We start from the raw sequence: 17,071 nt of genomic DNA, 5'->3' as shown, positions 1-17,071 counted from the left end.
CAATATGCTGACTCTGTAAACCACTTGGGGAGAGCTGTGAAGCACCGTGAAGCGGTATATAAGTCTAAGTGCTATTGCTATATCTCCCCTGCAACACCTCCTGATTCCTTTTGTGGCCACTGAAGTCTCTGCCAACTGCACTCCGACTTTCCATTTCCTGCCAGTGACAGTGACAAGAAGACAGTGATCCAGAAAGCGTAACATGAGCTAAAAAGAAATTCCCTTTTACAGAAAAAACAGGAAAGAAATTAAATTCTTGCTTGATCCACCCACATGAAACTGTTCCACCAATTCAGCATCACCACCCCCGGGTAGGAGCCTCTTCCTACCAGGTAGGTCAACCACAAAGCTTCGCTTCTCTGATGTAAACCTACATGAGACTTCGGTGGTCTCTTTGAAACATAAAAGGTAAATATTTCCCCTGTCCAGTTGTGTCTGATTCTAGGGGTCAGTGCTCATCTCCAATTCTTAGCCGAGGGATCCAATCTTGTCCGAAGACACTTCTCTGGCTCTTGTAGCCAGCATGGCTATACCCTAAAGGCGCATAGAATGCTGTTACCTTCCCACCAAAGTGGTACCTATTTATCTACTTGCAGTTGCGTGCTTTCGAACTGCTAGGTGGGCAGGAGCTGGAGCAAGGAACGGGAGCTCACTCCATTGCACAGTACTCGGAACTCAAACTACCAGCATTCCAGTTAAGCCCAGCATCTTAACCGCTAGGCCACCGTGCCCCTTCTCTGAAACATACAAGAGTTCTTATCCACATTTCCAAGGGTGAGAGCTCACTCTGTCCTATAAAACCATCCATTTGTCATATGCTGTAATTCAGAGGTAGAACATTTGCTGTGTTCTAAAAAGCATCACGTTCATATTTTGGTAGGCCGTCAGAGGCAAGGAAAGGCTACAAGGTTTTCCACACATTGCATGTGAATTAACCAGCTTAAAAACAAAAATTAAGAGTCACCAGAAGGCTGTCAGTCAGGTCTAAATTCTAGAGACCCAGATGTACTTTGACTTCTGTCAGTCTCTCTCTCTCTCAGTTCTCATATGGCGTTTCTACAGCATGACACAGAAGGGGTAACCAGAAGTTTATTAGCCTGGGTAAACCACACGGGAAACTCAAAACTCAAGAGCCTTGGTGGCGCAGCAGACTAAAGCACTGTTAAGTAACACCAGCTGCCTGCAATTAGTGCAAGTTCAAATCTCACCAGGCTCAAGGTTGACTCAGCCTTCCATCCTTTCGAGGTAGGTAAAACGAGGACCCGGTTTGTGGGGGCAATAAGGTGACTTTGTATAAAAAGAACACCGCTTGGGGGGGGGCGAAAGCCCTACTAAACAGGTATATACAAAAGGATGAAGGCTATTGCTTAACGCATTGTAAGTCGCCCTGAGTCTCCGGAGAAGGGCGGCATATAAATCGAACCAATAAATAAATAAATAAATAAATAAATAAATAAATAAATAAATAAAAGGCAAAAGCACTGAAGACCTAATATCCGAGAAATTCTGAAATTCTGAAAAACAAACAGCCTTGATTGCTTGCTTCTTCTTCTTTCTTTTTTTTTTTTTAATAAAGCACTCTGAAGCAGTTGGCCACGTGCTTTTAAATGGCTCTGATCCTTTTATTTAATTGCCCTGTTGCCATTCAGGTTGAAGAACAACTGAATCAGGAGGAAGTTAAGGATTTTGTAAAGGAACAAAGGCTTCTTGTGAAGCGAGAGGGAGGTTAAACTCACCATCGAAACACCGAACTGCAAAAAAAACTGCTGCGTAGTTTATTCCTCTTTCCTGCATGTCTCTCTAAGTGCGAGTTCTAAAAGGTGACACATATTTATCCGTGCAAATGGGCCGATACTAGATTGCACAAAACTTTTTATCATGCCTTTTAGGGTTTTTTTTTCTAGCCCAGAAAACTACTTAAATTTTATTTATTTATTTATTTATTTATTTATTTATTTATTTATTTATTTATTTATTTATTTATTTATTTATTTATTTTTGAATTTCTATACCGCCCTTCTCCCTGAGGACTCAGGGCGGTGTACAGCCAGAATTAAAAAAACATGCAGTACAAATATTAAAAAACAATTAAAAGATATATAAATTTGGCCCAATTAAAACTCACTACCAATTAAAACATTTAAAACATTTAAAAATTTCTTCTTAAGCCAGCCCGGCTTGCTTGAAAAGATGGGTTTTAAGGGCACGACGGAAGGCGCTGAGGTCATGGATTCTCCTTATCTCTGGGGGCAACTGATTCCAGAGGGTGGGAGCCCCCACAGAGAAGGCCCTCCCCCTGGGGGTCACCAGCCTGCACTGTTTGGCTAATGGCACCCCGAGGAGCCCCTCTCTGTGGGAGCGCACGGGACGATGGGAGGTCGTCGGTAGCAGCAGGGGGTCTTGAAGATAGCTAGGCCCGATGCCATGGAGCGCTTTAAAGGTGATAACCAGCACCTTGAAGCGCACCTGGAAGACCACCGGGAGCCAGTGCAGCTCGCGCAGGAGCGGTGTTACATGGGAGTTAGGCAAAACGTCTGTTGTGGTCCACTAGAAGCCTGCAGAGTCGGACATGAGGAGGCTGGGAAGGACAATGAGCCCATTCTGGAGTCTGGGGAAGGCCCGGATGAGGGCTCTGCATCAAAGGCAGAGATGGGGGCCAGGGCCATCTGGGAGCAATGCGCAGACTCCAGAGCCTCCAGAGGTGGATAGCAGAGAGGTAAAGGAACAGGAGGAGCCTGTTCCTAGTGCACACATGAGAAGAGCTGCCAGAAGGCAAGAGCAGCTAAAGCAAAAAGGACGACTCGGGAGTAAGGCCAGGAGATGATTGGTCCCTCCGAGAAGGCTTAAAAGAGCAGCAAAGGCTCTTGGGCTCTTTGTAGGAAAGCAACGTTGCTGCATTTGTTTCTTGTCGGCGTCTCTTGTTTCTGAACTTCGTGGGGCTTTGCCAAGAAAAGCCTTTGGCAGGGTGCCAAAGAAGATAAAAGACTGATTGTGTCTGGTAATAAGTACATGGGCCTAGGTCACAACAACGTCTAAGTGGCACAGTTCTCTCCAAAGCCAGCCATTAAACGATACAGCTAGCAGTTGTGAATTTCTCTGCACAACTATTTAAAATCACAATTGCCAAAACATCTCAGGGAGGCATTTACCCGAGCAAGATTTGAATAGCTTGATACAACAGTTAGATTTGGGAGATTCCATTCTATCCCAAACAATGAACATACATGTATCAGTGGAATTGAAGAGGTACAAGATCTGACTCATATATTATTCGATTGCTGTATATATAAGAGAGTGACAGATAAGTATTTTGATTCACATATGAAACGTATGCCCAGTGGGAGGCCCATGTTAAAGCAACGTACCGTGTGGACAGAATCTGAAAACGACATTTAATACAGCACAATTTCTGACTAAAATAGTCCGACTGAGATCGGCATATGAGGGCCTGATTGGGGTAGATTGCAGGGGTGATAAAGAAATATAATTTTATGTCATTTTATTCTATTTTACATGTTTATGTATTACATTATTGTATTTTAGCCTATAACGATTGTATTTTACCCTACTCTCACTTTAAATTGTTTGTTCAGAGTTTTATTGTAATATGTGTTTGAACCTGTACGTTGATATGGCCTTTAGGCTAATCAATAGGTAGGTCGGTCGGTAGATAGGTAGATAGATAGAATGTAGATATTAAGGAGGTATTGAGAGGTGATACTGATATAGAAAGAAAGATAGAAAAAGATAGACAGACATACTCAATACCTCCTTAATATCTACCTCATATCTATCTATTTATCTATCTATCTATCTAATAGATAGATAGATAGATAGATAGATAGATAGATAGATAGATAGATAGATAGATAGATAGATAGATAAATAGATATGAGGTAGATATTAAGGAGGTATTGAGAGGTGATACTGATATAGAAAGAAAGATAGATAAAAAGAGATAGATAGATAGATAGATAGATAGATAGATAGATAGATAGATAGATAGATAGATAGATAGATAGATAGATATAGAGATAGTTATAGACAGAGACAGAGACAGAGAGGGGGGGGAGAGTGAGAGTGAGTTAGAGATATATAGATATAGAAGCCACTCAACAAAAAACAAGGCTGGAGGAGAAATGCATCCCTCAAGCAGACTGCAGAAGATCAACACAAATAACAAATCTTGTTTGTCTGAAAGATATGCAATATAATTATAATTCTAACGGTGGAAGCATACCTCATCTAGGTTTACAATGCTTGCAATGTATAAAACAGTGCTTCTGAACTAAATTTGAGCAGAGAGAGAAATTAATCTGCACCTACCTTTTTGAGAGGCACAGTACTCCTGAACCAGCTATAGTCTGGAGAGATTTTAATCTCTCCCATGATCGTGACAAATTCCAAGGTAAGGAAGACCTGAAATACACAGAGAAAGCATTTCAGATGAACAATTCAGCATCGGAGAAGATACAGAGAAGAAGCAAAAGACTCCTTCAGGATAAATCTTTCTAAACCTGTCGTTCTATTATGCTTGCTCTCCAAAATGTTTTGCTTTAAAAGCAGTGAGAAATATTTAGAAGTGATGCAGGCAGAGACGAAATGCGGAAGTTTTAAAATGGGAAGTATTCTGATCTATGCTTTAACCCAACAACGTGGAATTAAAAATCCAAAGAGTTTGAGGGCAATCTTTTTTTTCCAGGTAACAAGTTTTATTAAAAGGCATAAACTTTCATGACAAAAGCTCTGCCTTTCAACCAAATTTGTTAGTCGAGAAAGGTACGACCATACTCCTGATTTCTGGCTAAGGAATTCTGGGAGCTGAAGTCCACCCACCTTAAAAAGTTTTCAAGGTTGAGAAACAGTTCTCTCCTTCTATAGCTCAAGTTATAAGACCACCTACATTTTTCCTTCTAGCTACAAAATTAAAACGGAGGCAGTAACAGAAACTGAAATACTGAAGCCCATGGATACATGCCAAGTCTGATTCCCACAACTGCAAGCAGGACGGCACGATGCAAACTTTAAAAATAAATTAACATTTCAGAGGAGCTACATCATAACAGGAGTTGCATGTCATGGATTTCCCCAAGATTACAGCTCCATGAGTCATGGAGTTTGCAGCATCAACTTTCAGGATGTTTAAGGGGGTTTTCAAGAATGGACTGGATAACATTTGGTCCAGGATGACATAAGGTCTCCTGCCTTGACCAAGGGGTTAGACTAGCAGGCTTCCAAGGTCCTTTCCACCCCTATTAGTCTATGATTATATATTCAGAAATGAACACAGAATCATAGGGCTGAAAGGGACGCCAGAGGTCTTTGTATTCTAGTATTTGGAGGGGCTGTCAAAAGAAGAAGAAGGGAAGTCAATTTATTTTCCAAAGCACCAGAATGCAAGGTAAGAAACAATGGGTGGAAACTAATCAAGGAGAGAAGCAACCTGGAATTAAGGAGAAACTTCCTAACAGGGAGGACAATTAATCAGTGGAATGGTTTCTCTTCAGAAGTTGTGGGTGCTCCATCACTGGGGTTTTTTAAGAAGAGACTGGACAGCCACTTGTCTGGAGTGGTATAGGGTTTTCTGCTTGAGCAGGGGGTCGGACTAGAAGACCTCCAAGGTCCCTTCCAACTCTATTCTGATTGATTGATTGATTGACTTTCTCATTGAGCCCCCTTGTTGTTGTGGCCCGTCAGTGGCCTGTGCAGATTGTAGCCGATTCCGACAACGAGGAGGCTGGTGTGGTGCTGCACGAGCAACCTGTGCAGCTGGCGCTCGAGTCGGACAGTGAGGAGGCTGGAGAAGATGTGGTGCCAGAGGCGGGGATTCAGCCAGGGCCTTCAGAACCTCCAGAAGCTCCTTTAAGTGAAGAGGAAGAAGAGGAGGAGCCTCTTCTCAATGCACGGGCGCGCAGAGCTGCCAAAAGGCAGGAGTGGCTCCTCAGGAGGAGGTCTCCTCAAGAGTAAGGCTTGGGGCTAATTGGCCACTCCCTTAGCCTATTTAAGGAGGAACGCCATTTGCAACAAGCTGTAGAGAACAACTTTAGTTCACTCTCCTTCGCGTCTGGATTTTCTGCAAAATTGTTTCTGGGCTTTCTGCCAACTCTAGTAAGACTATGATTACCTTATCTTAGAATTCTGGTAGGCTGTTAAGACAGTTCATTCACAGCCTTTGAATGATAAAGACTTAAGTTATTTGAGTAAAATAAGCTTTGTATAGAGTTGCGTTCTTTGGGGTCTGTAGCTGGGGCAGAACATCTGCTCAAGGCAGAAGAACTTATACCATCCTGGTCAAATGGTTATCTAGTCTATTTCTGAAAACTTCCAGTGATGGAGCACCCTCAACTCAAGGAGACAAACTGTTCCATTGATTAACTGTTCTTGGTGTCAGGAAATTTCTCCTTAGTTCTCCTTAGGTTTGTTTTGGAGATGCTCTTTTGAACATCTGAAGCTCCAAAAATCCGGTTTTGTTTTAAAGCTGTCTTGCTGAAGCTTAGGAGCCTGCAATGAAAAAAATTCAATCAAACCGACTACACTTTAGATGTCTCCAGTGCTTGCTTTCTAACCCCCTGCAAATGTTAGTTAGCTCCCCACCTCCACAGAGAGAGAAACCTTGAACAAATCCATCTGATCCAACACAGATTTCTTTTATTTTTATTTTCTTTTTAAATGCTTTTTACGGTTGTATATCTTTCATGGCTTGTAAAGGTAAAGGTTTCCCTCGCACATATGTGCTAGTCGTTCCCGACTCTAGGGGGCGGTGCTCATCTCTGTTTCAAAGCCGAAGAGCCAGCACTGTCCGAAGGCGTCTCCGTGATCATGTGGCCGGCATGACTAAATACCGAAGGCGCACGGAACGCTGTTACCTTCCCCTATTTTTCTACTTGCATTTTTTATGTGCTTTCGAACCGCTAGGTTGGCAGAAGCTGGGACAAGTAACGGGAGCTCACCCCATTACACAGCACTAGGGATTCGAACCGCTGAACTGCCGACCTTTTGATCGACAAGCTCAGCGTCTTAGCCACTGAGCCACCGCATCCCTATATGGCTTTCACAGCTTTTAGACCTCCCCCAAATCTTTCTCCCCTCCCCAGTTCCTAAGTAGCTTGAAAAGAAGGTGTATTTCATGGCAACTCATTCAACCCAAGTCTGTTAATCAACTGGAGAATGTGAATTAAAACACACTTTTGGTACATTCTGCTCATCCCCACAAAGGATTTGCACAAGCTATTTAAACGCAGAGCTTAAGGAGGGAACCTTAATTCTGCAAGAACGAAACCAACCAACCTTGAATGGCTTTGAATTATAACCAAGACAGAAGTGCAGGGTAAAATCTGAAAGTCAGCGATGGAAGGAAATGTCTTAAGACAGCGGAAACATTCACCAATCTGCAAAACACAGGGTAAAACAAATCCCAACAAACCACTGTTATCTGCAAACACAATTACGGTAAAGAACAAGTTGAACTATTTACTCGATTTTCTCCAGCAAGCATGTCATGAATTCACTGATTTATGAATCTGGAGACATACAGTACTTTTGCCTCCTGAAATATGTGGTGGATACTTGAAATGGCAGGGACCATGTTTACACCTCACCATAAACCATGATGTAGTTTTTTCTGTGATTTTCAATGAGTTGTGAGCATCGTGTATATTCCTCTGTATTTTCGCTGTTACATTTTGTCCCGTTCTAGAAGAATATTCTTGCTAAAGTAGCTTTAAGGAAGAAGGCTTCCTTTCATTCCCCCTGGGTTTTTTTAAGCCCATCGAGAGTTTTAGGAAAGAACCCATTTATAGATTGTCCTCGATTTATGACCACAATTGAGCCCAACATTTCTGCTAAGTGAGACATTTCTTAAGTGAGTTTTGCCCCATTTTATGACCTTTCTTGGTGCAGTAGTTAAGTGAATCACTGCAGTTGGTAAGTGAGTAACCCGGTTGTTAAGTGAATCAGGCTTCCCCCATTGACTTCGCTTGTCAGAAGCTCACAAAACATAATCCTGGGACACTGCAACCGTCATAACTATGAGTCAGTTGCCAAGCATCTGAATTTTGATCACATGACCATGGGGGGGTACTTCGATGGTCATGTGAAAAATGGTGATAAGTCTTTTTTTCCCAGTGTTGTAACTTTGGATGGTCACTAAATGAACTGTTGTATGTCAAGGACTACCTGTATTTTCTTCCTTCTCGTTCCTCTCATTTTGAATTTTTATTCCTGCACTTCTCCTGTTATTTCAACGCCTGCCCAAGTGAATCTTTTTCCCACCACTGCAGAAATTAAATTTCTCAGATGGAGCTGAACTAAGACTGACAGTTACCTGATCAGAAACATAACCTGTTTAAAATCCTTCCTGTCTATAACAAAAGTATTTCTATATCAAACGTAAAGGCATGTGACCTTGTTCTGGACTGCTGATTATAGCTCAACCACTTGAACACTGAAGAATGTTCCCTCCGTTCATTTTTTTTCCTGTTTCCTTTTGTATTTTTATTGAACGTTAAAAGAAAATGTATAAAAAGAAGACAAGAAGGGTAAAGAAAAAAGTTTTTTAAAAGGTAAAATATAGATGAATGGATAAGGGGATTTGGATCTGGAGGCTATCATTTTCTAGTATAATATAGCTTTAAGTAAATGAACATATCCAATTGGTTAACAGTAAAAAAAAAAGTCACTATTAACCTCTAAACCCAGAATTCCCCAGCCAGCCTTCTGGAAGTTGAAGTCCACACATCTTAAAGAGGCCAAGTTTGAAAATCACTACTATAAACTAAGACTGAATATTGAAAACTATGATCAACCTACTATAAACCACCAGTAAAATTATAGTCTTCAATAAAACTAATCCATATTAGTGAAAAATTCTGATAGATTTGGGAAATTAAAATATACTGCTCAAAAAAATAAAGGGAACACAAGCAGAAGACATCCGAGATCTGAATGAATGAAATAGCCTTATAAAATACTTTGTTCTTTACATACAGTAGTTTATACACTGCTCAAACAACTAAAGGGAACACAAAACTACTGTATGTAACGAACAAAGTATTTAATAAGGCTATTTCATTCATTCAGATCTCGGATGTCTTCTGCTTGTGTTCCCTTTATTTTTTTGAGCAGTGTATATACTCATAAGAGTGCATAAGAAACACACATTTTTGATGGGGTACAAATCTGCTATTCTAGGAATTGATTCTAGTTTGAACTGAATTCTGAGCTAGGTTTGCTTTTAAGATATGAAGTCATTCCAAACACTGAAGCATCCTTCCCACACTTAACCATTCTTCTGCTAAAGAGACCAAGAAACCTTTCCAGGAAAAAGCAGATAATACAGTACCGTATTGTTGTAGCAACACACAAAGCTAATTCAATACACTCTGAAAGGTATCAATGATTTATCAAAAGTTCCTCTGTCATTTCTAATGATTTTCTCCCCTTTGAACTGACTTTGAGCTTGCTTATGTTCAAAAAAGTATTAAAAGTTTGCATCAAAACGCTGCGTACAGAAAGGTACAGCAAGAAACAACCTGTCAATGCTAACCTTCTAACAATTCCAGAATTTAAAATAAGGCATCGTTTCCTTTTGCCCTGACTGCAATTGCTGCTAATTTCCTTAACAATTGATGGGCAAACCTAACCACGGTGATTTTTGTAAATTATTTTCATTGTTTAGTATTGTGTGAAACCAAACACGGTGGCTTTTTCCAATACATCGTGATTTAGTACAAGATGTAGAACTTGCTACACAATTTGGGAAACGAGCTTGTAATCTTATTGAACCATTAAGACTCTTCAGATACCACTGTATATCAGTGTACTAAATTAGAGTCGAGAATACGGTAAGGAAATCTATTTTGAAATATTCAGTACAGTTAATGATTGGGCCATTCCTTTGATCCTCCAACTTTGGCCATAAATCTTCCACGATCATCCAAGCTTGGAGAAGTGTAGTCAGCTGTCCCATCTGGCTGTAAATTATATAAGAATAACGTTTATGAAATAAGGACCATCTCCAGTTTGTATTAATAGGTCGCTCCATTCCATAACTTGCTACAGTTTGCTTATAATCCTACAGCTGCTACATATTTAAAAGATAGTTTGAATTCATTTACCTACGTATTCCATATTAAAAAGTATTCGGTAATCAAGACACATTCCTAATATTTTCAATCCATAAAGAATGCTGTAGCATCACTAACAGAGATTGTAGCTTTTGCACTTAGTGTCAGCATTCTGATGCTGCCATAAAAAGGAGACGAGGCTTGACTTTTCACCTACTTATTTTCTCTGTAGATAATATTCCCTAGGAGATGGGATGGGAGGGGGGAACATTCCTGTGGGTTGAGGTCAGAAGCTGGGGAGACTGACTTGGAAGATGGCCAATGAGAAGATGAGAATTGGGGAACGGAAAGGGAAGGGTTTGGGGGTCAGAGGGTTAGTATCGGCTACAACGAACTCGGGACCAGATCTGTCATACTCAATAAATGGAATATTTCAGCAAAGATTAATTGTTTGGGAGTACAATTTATTTGAGATGACATCTAAACCTGACACTTAGACTTAAAATGAATGAGGTAGAAGGGACCTTGGAGGTCTTCTAGTCCAGCCCCCTGCTCAAGCAATTCCTTAACAGTTGCACAATGTGTTATACTGAGCTATACACACACAGACCCACACAAAGTAGAGACAGTCACCAGCAAAATCAGAGAGGAATGAAATACACAAAAAGATGTACAGCGATACATGTATTTACCTAGCAAATCTCTACTTAAAAGCACGCCACATTTCATAAGCTCCTTCCCACAAGACTGTTCCTCAAAGCAGTTTACAATAAAAATTAAAATACAGTCATAAAGACCGATATTGCATATGTTGTAAAATAGCTCATTCAATTGATGGGGATGGAACGATGAAAGCAAAACAGAATTATTCACTTGAATAGACGGGAAAGGCCTGGATAGAAGAGAAAACTTCAACAGGTGCCTTAGAGTCATGAACAGAGGTGTTATATGAATATCTGCAAAAAGAGGATTAATAGTATTGGAGACAACACAGAGCAGCTCTCTAAGGAGCAACCACAGGTATCTCTCTGTGGCTCTTGACATGCCCAAGAAGCCCTTCACCGGATGGTCTGCATCAGGAAGGTTGATCTTCATTTATCCTCATCCCAAATAAAGTCAACAAAGTCAAGATAGAAACTGTGAACGCATCCCACATAAAAAGCAGGCAGAGTTTCAATGGTGTGGCCAGAGGTCCATCATAAGCAAAACTTTGAATATTGCCAGCACATTTACCTCAGGAAAAGTGCAGCTGATACACAACAAATTAACAGCCTTATTCCACACCAGACAAACTTTGAGACCCACGTGAAGCATATGAGAATAATCGCAATGTGAGTCTACTACAACATACTTATAAGAAGAAGTATAATGGTACGCATGCCACTTGAAATGGATAATTAGGACTTCGGGCTGGAAAGTCCCTTAGGCCTCCAATGGGAACTGCAGGATTCTCTTTCCCTTTTCTGAAATGCAAACAGCCTTTCCAGGAATCATTTCCTTCTCCATGTTAAAGCAGCACTTGATCTCTTATTCGCATACCAAGACAATTGCCCAAGTTTTATTTAATTGGGCAACAGCTTGATTCCTACAGACATTTTCAGGGTAACCAGGAATAAGTTTAAACATGCACTGTTCCATAACAACACATCTCGTACTACATATCCAGCAGACTGAAACCCAAACCTAGTTATTATTATACCACAAGGAGGACCCAGATTGTTGGGGGCAAGAGGCTGACTCTGTAAACTGCTTAGAGAGGGCTGTAAAGCACTGTAAAGCGGTATATAAGTCTAAGGGCTATGGCTATTTTCTTTCCTTCCTTCCTTCCTTCCTTCCTTCCTTCCTTCCTTCCTTCCTTCCTTCCTTCCTTCCTTCAGTGGTGCAGTGCTTAGAATGCAATATTGCAGGCTAACTCTGCCCGCTGCCAGCAGTTCGATTCTGACCGGCTCAAGGTTGACTCAGCCTCCCATCCTTCCGAGGACAGTAAAATGAGGACCCAGGTTGTTGGGGGCCATAGGCTGACTCTATAAACCGCTTAGAGAGGGCTGTTAAAGCATTGTGAAGCGGTATATAAGTCTAAGGGCTATTGCTATTAGGTCTTCTGAACACAGTCCTCTGCCACAAAACAATGGGCGTATCTAAAGTTTTTGAGAGAAGATGAGGGCAATAGAACTAGAATTAATGAGAGAAGAACCGATGAAAAACTAGCTGAGATTAAGCCTCAGGCACAGTGAAGAAACAGATGTGGTCCTATAGTATTTATTATAAAGGTAATCCTCAACTTAGAACAGTTTGTTTAGTAATCCTTCGAAGTTACAATGGCACTGATAAATGTGACTTTTGACTGTTTTTCACAGTTATTTTCACATCATTGCAGCATCATGATTACATTATCAAAATCCATGCACTTGACAACCGATTCATACTTATGACCGTTGCAGTGTCCCAGGGTCATGTGATCTCCTTCTGCGCCAACCAAAGTCAATGGGGAAGTCAGATTTCACTTAACAACCGTGTTACTAAATTAACCACTGCAGTGATTCACTTAACAACTGTGGCAAGAAAAAGTCGTAAAATGGAGCAAAACTCGCTTCACCGATGTTTCACTCAGGAACAGAAAGTTTGGGCTCAATTGTGGTTGTAAGTTGAAGACTACCTGTATTTATTATACTTCTCTAGCATTCTATCCCCCTCCACTGCAAAAAAACCCTCTGAGAAGTATATACATAAGAAAAGACTTTAAACAACCGTTAATGGAACTGACAACTCTTAAAAAACAATAAATTGTAGTTATCATTTGGAATTAGGGAGTTGGAAATGAATCCAAGCAAAAGGCTCTTTAACTGATGCCTTTGCAGTCCCTGCCTGAACACCTGCAGAAAAGTGACACTCTCTATTATTTGTTTATGGAAGTTCTTCAATTTGTTCTTCAACACCACCCAACTCCCAAGGGAGGGAAAAAAAAAACACGAGAACCACAAAAGAAATACAAAACAAAAAAAAAGAAAACCCTTCGCTGGGGTTTCCGCCCTCCAAACAGCTCTCATGTGAGAAAGCCTTTCGCAACAGCCAACCGAAATGGCATTCCTTTACCCGGAATCCAAGGGCTTTGTGCATCCAGCCCTTTGCAAACCAGCAAACCGACAAGAGGAATCATGGTCTACATGAAATATGCACCAGATCAATACACCCTTAACTGAGATTGAAGCCCCCTTTTTTTTCTTGGCAAACCAGCTTTCCCATTAAAGGGTCTGGTGTGGTTGTGTGAGCATTGGGAAAGAAACAAAAGCATAAATAAAATGCTTTCAAAGTAATGTAATGAAGCGGGCCCTGATGGATGACCACTGGATAACTTTCTATTCACTCTATTCTAAAAAGCAATGCATCCGGTTGGAAAAAGTACAAACTCAGCCAAAATCCTTTTGGTTCCTCTAGGAGGCCTCTAAGTTGTCAGAAGAAAGGAACATTCTAATAACATACAGCTTAAAGGTTGGTTAGGTCAAGGGGATCCACATGAGTTAAAAGTTGTCCATCGTCAAAAGATAAAAGATATGCTTCAGTAATCTACAAAAAGAATTATGACTGTTTTGCAAATAAACTCTGTAATGTCAATTAAAATTGATAAATGTATAGGACCATATGAACGGCTGACTTCAAAGAATCCTTTGTCTAGAAGGGTATAAAACCATTGTACCTAATTCCTGTCTTTGTTCAACGCTTCATGTACAGAGCCTTGAACCTATTGCGCAATATATATATAAAATCTGTCTCTGATTAACCCAAAAGTTGTGTTTGTCTTATTAAATCCACAACAAAAGGGTAGTAAATAAACAAGGTTAGACGACCACCTTCCTGCTCCCTCCTCGCCTCCTTAGCCCCCCACTGCCTTTCCTTCTTGGAGGGCAGAGAGCCCCCCCCTTCCACTCCCATCTCTTTCCACCCAGGGTCTATTCCACTACAATTTACACAGCTGCACAACTTTCACACCAGCAGCCCGGTTAGAGAGATTTTAGAATTTAAGAGCAATTCATGTGATCTTTACAACAGTCCTGCAAGGTAGACCTGTCTGGGAGCAGGTGGCCCAGCACGCCTTCCCAATGAGGCTGGGGGGAGGGGGAGTTCTCAAGGCAATTCCCACCATTCCTTCCTCCCAGGTGAGATCCCCCCCCACTCCTTTTTAACAGTCCCATTCAACAGAGGAAGCCTGGGGACAATAGGACACCCCCACCCCACCCTCAGCCCTTTATTTTACCCCAGTCCCATGTATAATTTCAGGGTCCCTCCAACGGTCCGCTACGAGCCGCGCCAAACCCGTTCCTCAATGCGGGAAAGCAACATGCAAAGCCCCCGTGCTCACCAGGCGTGGGTCAGCCCTGCGGACGCGAGGGAGGGCTACGGTCGCCCCCCTCCAGCCATCAAAATGGTACCGTCCTCCCCTCGTTCCGCGAGCCCTAAAGCAGCCCGACGCTAAATAGCCCCGCCTTCCCAGTGGGCGGGGAAGCCCGGCGGCACGCCGATCTCTAACGTCACGCCCAAAAGGGGACGGGCTTCCAAGTGGAAGCGGATTTGCTGAGCGAGATCGGTGACGATCGAGCCGGAAGATGAGAAGGTACGCGAGGCCACGTGATGAGGCGGAGATCTGCGCAGGCGCATATCTGTCCTTTTAATGCGGAAGTGCAGTAGTTCTCCACCGCCTAATAAGAAATTTGTCTATTGCCCCCTTCCATTTCTTATTCGTTCTGCATAATCCTGCCTGTATTATCTATTTTCTACAATTCAGTATCCAATTCAGAGGTTTATAGTTCTTAAACATTGAAATATGCCCCTCAACAGACTGTTGAACTACAACTCCCAGAATCCCCAGGAAGCATGGGCTTGTGGGAATCAGTTGCAGTCTTTTGCAGCTTTGCTGGCTGGGGAATTCTGGGACTTGAAGTCCTCCAGGCTTAAAGTTGCCAAAGTTGGAGACCCTTGATCTAGAGCTCTCCAGCTGCAAAAGCTGGGGATTATATTTTTAATATATTTTAATATATGGGGATGGCCCTTACTAGAAATTTCAACTCAATGCTGAAGGGTATAAAAGCATGTTTTCTAACATTAGGACTGAACAAGGCGGCTTTAAGTATTTGCTAAGAGATAAGATATGGAAGAAGAGATCGTTTGTTGTATTTTAAGAGATGGTAGTAAATTACTAAAGTTACTAAAATTCTTTATACTTGTGATGAAGGTGGGATGTTGCTTCTTTATGCATTCTTTTAATTTTTCTTTTCTATTTTTTATCCATATTCTATTGTTTCTTTTTATTCTTCAGTTTGTATTAATTTGTACTATTGTAAATGGTTATCTTTAATAAAATTACTGTAAAAAATACAACTGTGCTTTTTAAACTATTTGCTTCAAGATTGCTCTCTTACCAAAGCAGCCTGTTGGTTTTACCGCTAGAATGTTACAGAATGTACCATGCTGTAATTCATTTTAGATTGAAATTTCTTCTCCCAATATATTCCATTCCAGTTTTTCCCTTCTGAAACCTGGACATTGCCTGCCACCCAGAGGTGAAGGTTAGTATTTACTGACAGATATAAACTGCTTTTTATACATGTCAGAAATAAATATTTGAATTCCACTTAGGAATAAAGGAGAATAACCTCCATTATTCTTAAAATAGTGATGCAGATGTCAGTACAGTATCCTTTCTCCTGTCTTTTTAGTAGAGGAAAGGCAATAACTTAAGGTAAACTCAGTAGAAATTGCAAGTAGGAATTCTCAGATGAGTCAGTTGCCAAAAGAGAAAGATCAGAGTATCTGAAATTCTAAAGAATTTATAAGCTGTCAGCACAATCAACAATAGATCAATGGACCAAGGTTTAATATACTGGCAATTCCTACTGGAAATCTCAAACAAACATCATATTACAATAATAATGCAAGAACATATATTCTCTTTACAGTAATAGAATTGCTATCACATGTGAACATTAATTACAACATGCATTGAAGATCCCAGGCTTGGGAAGAATTGCTGCAGAATATAGCCTGGATTACACAATTTAGCAAAGCTAAAATGGTTTGGTCAATTGGTGATTTAATGCTTTGTGGGGAAGTTTGCATATTGATTGTTACCCAACTTTTTGAAACAAGGCTGCTGCTTTTTTGTTGATGCAGGTCTTTATGCAAAACCAGCCACTTGTTCAATCATGGTTTAACAGTGGCTGAGTTCTACCACACAAAGATAAACAATCTATGATGGCTTAATGTCTATGGAGATTCTGAGTCATCCAGGTCATGGTTGTCCCAAAGGTGATTTTTTTCTTCCAAGAGGCAACTGGACTTTCTGGTTTTTCTTTGAAGACGTTTCGCTTCTCATCCAAGAAGTTCAGAGCTGAAGAAGCTTCTTGGATGAGAAGCGAAGCATCTTCAAAGAAAAATCAGAAAGTCCAGTTGCCTCTTGAAAAAAAAAAAAGCATCTTTGGGACTATGATGGCTTAGCATGCAGCAGTATGTGGCCAGGTTTGTCATCAATCCATCCAGCCACCTCATTCTCTGCTGTCCCCTTCTTCTATTGCCCTCAAAACGTTCCTAGAATTAGGCTCTTCTCCAGCAAGTCCTTCCTTCTCATTAGGAATCATTCCTAATCATTAATCTAAAATAAAAACTATTAATAAATTAAAAATACATACGTACATTAAATAAATAAATAAACATAAAATAAAATAAATAAAATAAAAATAAAATATAATACAATAAAAATAAATAAAAATAAAATAAAATGATAAAATAATAAAATAAAATAAATAAAAACTAATCATTAGGAATCATTCCTTCTCTTAGGCTACTCATACCCAATTCCTGCAACCTCAGCTGGCTTGAACCTCGTGAGTAAATGGGAAAAAGGACCACTAGGAAATCCCATCCACCCACTTTTCTATCTCCACTCTTTTCTTCTCCTCCTCCTCCTCTCGCGAGACTTCCTTTCTCCCGCGCGACCGGCAGGCGGCGCCGCTCTC

At 40.9% G+C, this 17,071-nt stretch overlaps 1 protein-coding gene across 3 annotated transcripts in view; it reads right to left on the bottom strand.

The window, feature by feature from the left end:
- SPG21 (SPG21 abhydrolase domain containing, maspardin) overlaps positions 1 to 14,620 on the bottom strand; it is a 30,849-nt gene extending 16,229 nt beyond the window's left edge. Inside the window, exons 1-3 of one of the 3 annotated variants that reach the window (XM_034424740.3) lie at positions 14,422 to 14,620; positions 7,288 to 7,388; positions 4,327 to 4,419 (exon numbers count right to left, since the gene is read on the bottom strand). In XM_034424740.3, coding sequence (XP_034280631.1) covers positions 4,327 to 4,389 — 63 coding nt within the window. In that variant the 5' untranslated portion in view covers positions 4,390 to 4,419; positions 7,288 to 7,388; positions 14,422 to 14,620. Of the gene's footprint in view, positions 1 to 4,326; positions 4,420 to 7,287; positions 7,389 to 14,316 lie in introns of all 3 variants that reach the window. The other 2 variants (XM_034424741.3, XM_034424742.3) reach the window with 2 other exon arrangements.
- Between the last annotated feature and the right edge of the window lie 2,451 nt (positions 14,621 to 17,071).

This window comes from Pantherophis guttatus, chromosome 13 (genome assembly GCF_059756535.1).
Source record: "Pantherophis guttatus breed Tessera chromosome 13, ASM5975653v1, whole genome shotgun sequence".
Lineage (NCBI taxonomy): Eukaryota > Metazoa > Chordata > Lepidosauria > Squamata > Colubridae > Pantherophis > Pantherophis guttatus.
This window is presented reverse-complemented; position numbering and strand designations above follow the sequence as displayed.